The 6867-nt window shown below is 44.2% G+C and overlaps 1 protein-coding gene across 22 annotated transcripts in view; it reads right to left on the reverse strand.

The window, feature by feature from the left end:
* The window catches only part of Prom1 (prominin 1), a 108427-nt gene that overhangs the window by 62797 nt on the left and 38763 nt on the right, over positions 1-6867 (reverse strand). For 11 of the 22 annotated variants that reach the window (XR_001784640.1, XM_017320724.2, XM_006503788.1 and 8 more), the window contains 2 exons: positions 6709-6767; positions 2209-2235 (listed from right to left, as the gene is read on the reverse strand). Coding sequence is in view for 18 of the 22 variants with exons in the window: in XM_017320724.2 (XP_017176213.1) it covers positions 2209-2235; positions 6709-6767 (86 nt within the window). In the remaining 4 variants the exon portion in view is untranslated. The remainder of the gene's footprint in view (positions 1-2208; positions 2236-6708; positions 6768-6867) is intronic. The other 11 variants (XR_001784642.1, XR_001784643.2, XM_006503789.2 and 8 more) reach the window with 1 other exon arrangement.

The raw sequence follows: 6867 nt of genomic DNA on the forward strand, positions 1-6867 counted from the left end.
AGGGAGACAGAACAGAACAAGTAGAGATTAGGAAAGATTTGAACCATGTTGGATGGGATTGATTAGTGACAAACTCCATGTTTCTAAAAGTATCTCAATGTTGAACAAAGTATAGACATTCTGAGTGACTCAAGCACAAGGCCTTTACCTTTTCCACACAGACACTGGGAATAACAGTATGGCTCTCATCAGGTCATTGTGAGAAGGAGAGATAACGAATGCTTAAAGAGGGAGCACCTAGGCAATCACCAGGCAAGTGAAGCTTTCTCTGCCGTCCAAGAGGCAGACCTGGTGACTACGGGGGCTTGGCATTGGCAGCCGGTGTCCACACTGGTCCTGAGCTCCCAGGATCCAGCCCAACTCCCACATACAATCATTAGATAGACCTTAACTCTTTTCACTCTCCCTGCTAGCTTGGTCCTGGATCAATCAATGCCCTGGAGGATGAAATAACCTTTCATTCCAGTCTGTGCACAGAGTGACTTGCATTTCTCTTGTTTGGATGCTCACTCCCTGATGCTTTCTTTTGTTTTTGAGACAAACTTCCCTGAATCCCAGGCTGGTCTCAGTAGTAAAAAATGATCCCCTTGCCTCCACCTCTTGGATGCTTCAATCACGGGATGTGTGTCTCCATGCCTAGCTTATGTGGTACTGAGGATGGAACTCAGAAATTCGTGAAAGCTAAGCAAGTACTCTACCAACTAGAATGGCAGAAAACTCACAGGATGGCATTTGATGATTCGTGAACAAACAAGATAGCAGTGTAGGAGGTAGGTGCTAAAATGAAGGGTCGGACAAGATATGAGCCTTGCTCCTTTAGGTGTGCACTGAGACCTGACCTCACATCCAATTTCCTGTTTAGCCAACTCACTTTATCTTTTCATAGTTGAATGATGTCTGGTTTTTTTTTTCTCATTACTATGAGTGAGGCAATCAAAAAAAGTACTCAAGGCCTCCACTCCCTGGAGCCTGTCTACAGTGGAATATGGCAGTGACAAAATCAGCTGAAGAAAAGAGTGAATTCTGTCCCTGAAATCTGCAGAGCTAAAAAGCATCTCCTGACACAGGGATGTGATTGTGTGTGTGCCCTCTGGCCACCTGTCATCATTAGCAGCCACCCACCAGTGTGTGATCCCCTACCCTATTATCTCTGTCATCACTCCTGAATGTCCACCAGAATGAACTTGGTGGCAATCCTGCCATCCTCCCAGCTAGCTGGCTCTCCTCAGCTGCCTGCCTTGCAAGGTACCTGTCTCTTGGTTTAAATGGCCTGATGTACAGACAGCAGCCCTACTGGGTGGACAACCCTGCTAGAGGTGATGATGCCTTGGCAGAGAACACTAAAACTGAAATCAGCTACATCCTTCTAGGAGAGCCTAGTTCCCACTAGGAAAATAGCCATTAATATGATGAGCTTCATAGGCATCAGGGATGAGCTGTCATGGCATCAGGGATGAACTGTTCAAAGCAAAAGCAACTGCTTAGAGTCAATGATCAATTGATAGCAATTAGCTATAGACAATTGCTCATGTATGAATCAGGGTGCAGCTGACACTTGGATACTCTTCATTTCAATATTAAAGTTAAAATGCTAAAAAAAAGGCTAAGTTCATCAGTGTGTGTGTGTGTGTGTGTGTGTGTGTGTGTGTGTGTAGCCTCTTTCTCCTATCCATGAACACCTGCTATTTACTGACTCTTTAGCACTTCCTTGAGAAGTAATATCATTGGCCAACTAAGAAACCAACCCATACACTCTAAATTCTCACATACTTACAGATTTGCTCCCATTTCTCAGCAAACAAAATTATTTAATAATTTAAAGGAGTTTTAAATATTTTCAGAACCACAGGAAGCAATAAACTCAAATCCAGAAAAGAAGATGTATTAAAATGTTTATAGTGCATCAGTTTTAGCTTCAACAACAACAAGAGTTTATAAGTTCTATACAACCTTCCCAATTTTATCAATTAGGTATCAGTCAGGGTCATGAATGAGGTTGTATGATTTCCTTCCTCTTTCTCCTACCCTGCCCTAGAGCAGAACTGATCTTAGGGCCTCACACACCACAGAGATGATACAGACAAAACAAACTGAAACACCATCACAGTGGAATCACCGGGGAAGAACAGAAAGTACCAACAGAGACAGCACTAGCCATTGACCTAAGACGAACAATGACACAGAACAGAGAGCAAGCGCACAGTTTACCTTCAGAGCCAAGACTATGATTTCTGGCTGTAGAAATCAAAGCAGTTGAGGAGTTTGTGTGTAGCAGAGGCAGCATGCATCGAAATAAAACAGAAAAGTCACATGAGTCATTCACCATAACCGAAGTCCACATGGTAAAATAACATGGTGGGGATCCACATGAGAACAGGATAGAGATTCTTGAGTGCATATGGAGAACCAGTATTTCAGAGTCAAGTTCCGCAATTCAAGTTTGGGTTTTTGAAAGGTTCAAAGTCAGCATGATCATCAGTTAGGGAAAAAGCAATCACAGGGCAGTTACAGATGTTAACATGCTTGCTATATGATCTTCATGAAGCAGTAACAAGGGCTGCCTCTAGTCCAAGAATCAAAGACAACTCTTCTAAAGTGCGCCCTCTAGGATGAAATCTGGAAATGTCCTTCCCTTGTTTAACAGCTTCCAATGAAGTTCCACCATTTCTAATGCAAGCTTCCCAGCATGGAGCTTCACTAGCCAATCTGGGCTTCACCTCCTCATTTTTCTTGGCCATTCTAAGTTGGTTGTTGTCGTTCTGGCAAATCATTTTCTCTTTTCCCTCCTCACCCTGACTTCCCAGGTTGCCTCCCTATCATCCATCACTCATCCATGCTCATTCATCACTCATTGGAGGAAACTCAAGTCTTAGAAGAGATGCTGCCTCCTCCAGAAAGTCTAGGCATTGTATGTCTTCTTTCATATGACCCAGTGTCCCTGAACTTGCCGTTAGAGGTATCGTTCTCACTTAGAAGACCTGGCTACCATATTGCCATCTCCTGTTATACCAACTCCAAGACAGCAAGCCCCACATGCAATACTTACCCAAACAAAACTAAGTCAACTGATGTGCTAATGGCATAAAAGCCACAACCTAAGACCAGAGATTCCTCAGCATGGTCCAGAGATGGAGACCAGTCAGTCAGTCAGTCAGTCAGTCAGGAAAATGAACCAAACCATAAGGAGGAAAGGAAAATAAAGCAGCTCTTAGTGCATTTTTCTTTTCTTCTCTCTTTCTTCCTTCATTCTTTCCTTCCTTCCTTCCTTCCTTCCTTCCTTCCTTCCTTCCTTCCTTCCTTCCTTCCTTTTATGTATGTGAGTACACTGTAGTTGTACAGATGGTTGTAAGCCTTCATGTGGTTGTTGGGAATTGAATTTTAGGACCTCTGCTCACTCCGGTCAACCCTGCTCACTCTGGTCAGCCCCCTCGCTCAGTCCTTGCTTGCTTATTATTATATATAAGTACACTGTAGTTGACTTCAACGCACCAGAAGAGGGCATCAGATCTCATTATGGGTAGTTGTAAGCCACCATGTGGTTGCTGGGGTTTGAACTCAGGACCTTTGGAAGAGCAGTCAGTGCTCTTACCCACTGAGCCATTTCTCCACTCATGCTATAGTTGTTTCTAAATGCCCTCTGGAGCAAAATAAACTGAGGTGCCTGTGTCATTCTCCATGTCGCCGTCTTGAAGTTGTCTGGTTTGGACATTTGAAAGTGTGCAAACTGTTTCTTACCTGGGACAGATCCTCAAACCCCTGAAAGAACAATGCTTGTGATTCTAATAATTTTTAACCAAAACACTGAAAATGTTGAGAGTTGGGGACATTTCCGATATACATGTCCACAAGGGTCACCTTGACAATCCTTATTCTGTCTTACTGGGTGAGCCCACAAGCTTGATACCACTCACAACCTTGACTCCCACATCTACCAACCCTGAGGACCTCCCAGTGTAACTAATTTCTGGCTCCTGTTCCCTTACAGTACATGAGTCCAGGTCTGAAGAAGGCCAGGTATCTGTATTTTAAGAGAGCTCTCATGTGAAGATTACAACTGAGTAATTTGGGGAAATCTGTCCTCAGTTGGTATTGTGGCTGGTCATACTGGATTAGAAAGGTCACTGTGATGGTTTGTACATGCTTGACTCAGGGAGTAGTATTATGTGGAGGTGTGGCCTTGTTGGAGTAGGTGTATCATCGTGGGCATGGGTTTTAAGACTCTCGCATCCTAGCTGTCTGGAAGCCAGTATTCTTTCAGCAGCCTTCATATAAAGATGTAGAACTCTCAGCTCCTCCTGCACCCTGCCTGCCTGGATGCTGTCATAGTCCTGCCTTGAGGATAATGGACTGAACTTCTTAACCAGTAAGCTAGCCCCAATTAAATGTTGTCATTTATAAGACTTGCCTTCGTTGTGGTGTCTGTTCACAGCAGTAAAACCCTAACTAAGACGGTCACTCTACTGATAAGCCATAAGAAACATCTAATTCCTTTGTAATTTCTCCAACCCAACAATCAGCCTTGCCTGGTGAATTTGACATGGTACCATAAACACCTCCGTGGACTTGGGTGAGAGAATTTTCACTGCTCTCTTTCTAAATGAGTTGTCACATGGGATAAATTTATGTCTGTGTTACACAGCAGTTACAATCGTGATTCTATACCTTGGTGTCCTATGATTCTCTATTCAGTTGCCTATTATAACCATTTAGGGATCTTCTAAAAATACCAGTAGCCAGCCCTGAAGAACAGTACCAAAGTCTTTAGGGAACATTTATAGTATTGCTACCAATGCCACGCTGAGTCTTGGAGAAGCAGAAAATATCCCTGATGAGGCTTTACAAAAACTAGAAAGGAAATGGCAGCCAGTGACATAACGGTCACTTTGCTATCAGTGCTTCATCATGTTTGGGATGAGCTGATGCTCGTGAAGGTTACAGGCCCAAGCCTATTGCAGACAGTAAAACCCAATAATTCCTGCAGTGTACTGTCTTCTAAGTACCCTCGAAGATCCCTGGGGTGTGCTGCTTTCCTCATGAAAAATGGGATGTGAATTCAGACGAGGGGTGTGCCTTCTCCCTCTGAAGAGGTGTCAAACAGGTCGTTGGGACCACTTCCAGGGCTCCCCCACCACCTTGGAGTCTCCAGACAGGGGTCCAAGTGAGGTGATGTTCCTGTTTCTACCCACACCCTGAAGAACCCTTGCTATCTGGGCTATCGGATTAGTCAGGCGTGCTAATGCTCTTCAGACACATGGAAAGCAACAGGTATTGTATTTCGCCCAGAGATGTGAGCCAATCTGGACGATGCTTTGGTGATATAAAGAAACGAGAGCACTGAAGGCGGATGAGTACTCTTTAGAGTCTTAGGAGGGTAGAGAGCAGGAGGTAATGTGGCTGGCTCCCTCTCCAACAGTCCTACTGTTGGCCCGGCTGCCAGATGAAATGGCTTCCCTCTTTGGCTTTTACAGTCATCCTTCTCCTGTGTCACCTATTACAAACTAAGGTGCTAACGGAGCTGATGATGTTTCTAATTCCAAGGTCTGGACTCATTAGACACTGGGGCAGTGGGCATTCACATTCAGACCTGTGCTGGCCATCTCTTTGTTCCCCTGGACACCATCCTCAGTGCAGAATAGGAAAGAGCGCTATGTCTTACTTACTTCACTGGGAGCTGAGGATATGACAGGCACGTTTCTCTGGTTTTTAACACCCTACATTCAACACGCAAAGATCTATGTGTTGTCAGGGTCTTCCACTCACAACTAACCAATGTCAACGGAACTAAAAGGAGCACATCAGCCGTGCCAGGTGGGCTGGGCAGAGATCAGCAAGCTCCTTTAAAGCTCTCTGAAAACCCTGACCACTCTCCTCCACTCACCTCCTGTTATCCAGCCTGGACCAACTGTTCAACTTTTCCACACCTGACCTCTACTCGCCTGGTCCCCAGCACGCCCAGAGCATCCCGTACCCACCCACCCCTGGTCCTCTCCACTTCTGCCAGAATCAGTACTAGTGATAAGCGCTTCTGCTCAAAGTGACCTCCTCTGTTCCTCAGTGTGCTGCTTCATGCCTATGGATTTTCTTATCACCCTTTGCCCTGGAGCCACAAGGTCCTGCCCCTGCTTGCCATGAACAACCTTGCTTATCTCTGTCATTCCTTTAATTCCAACCAAGTGTGCACTCCTAAGCAGGTGCACTACGAATCCAGCAGTGAGCGAAGATGGGAAGTTGTTGTGTAGCAAACTATTTTCGAAAACAACCTCTCTGTGGCTGGTTTTGGCTTCTAAGGATTCTCAAGCATTTCTGTCTAGAGAGTTTCCCTCCCTTAGCTAAAACAAACTAACAAACAAACAAACAAACAAACAAAATCTAGTATTTCTTTTCAGGAAATTTTAGAATGACACATAACTTGGGTCTCCTCAACAACCAATTTTGAAATTTCTGCTGCCACTAAAATGAGGTTTATAAAACACGACAGCATTCCCTAAAAATCCTCAGTCAAGCCGGGCATGGTGGCGCACGCCTTTAATCCCAGCACTTGGGAGGCAGAGGCAGGCGGATTTCTGAGTTCGAGGCCAGCCTGGTCTATAAAGTGAGTTCCAGGACAGCCAGGGCTACACAGAGAAACCCTGTCTCAAAAAGCCAAAAAAAAAAAAAAAAAAAAAAATCTCCTATTTGCTATTCTTAATAACAAAAACAAAAGCTTACCTCCTTGGAATCAACTGAGATGTCAAAGTTCTTGTTCTGTATGAGTTTTTTGATCAAATCTATAAAGAAAAAAAAAATCACAAAATAGAAAAATTATTTTTTCAGTAAAAGTATACAATACATATGCATCAGGTCTATTAGGTACTTACAAATTACTTC

The sequence above is a fragment of the Mus musculus genome, chromosome 5 (genome assembly GCF_000001635.26).
Source record: "Mus musculus strain C57BL/6J chromosome 5, GRCm38.p6 C57BL/6J".
Taxonomy (NCBI): Eukaryota; Metazoa; Chordata; class Mammalia; order Rodentia; family Muridae; genus Mus; species Mus musculus.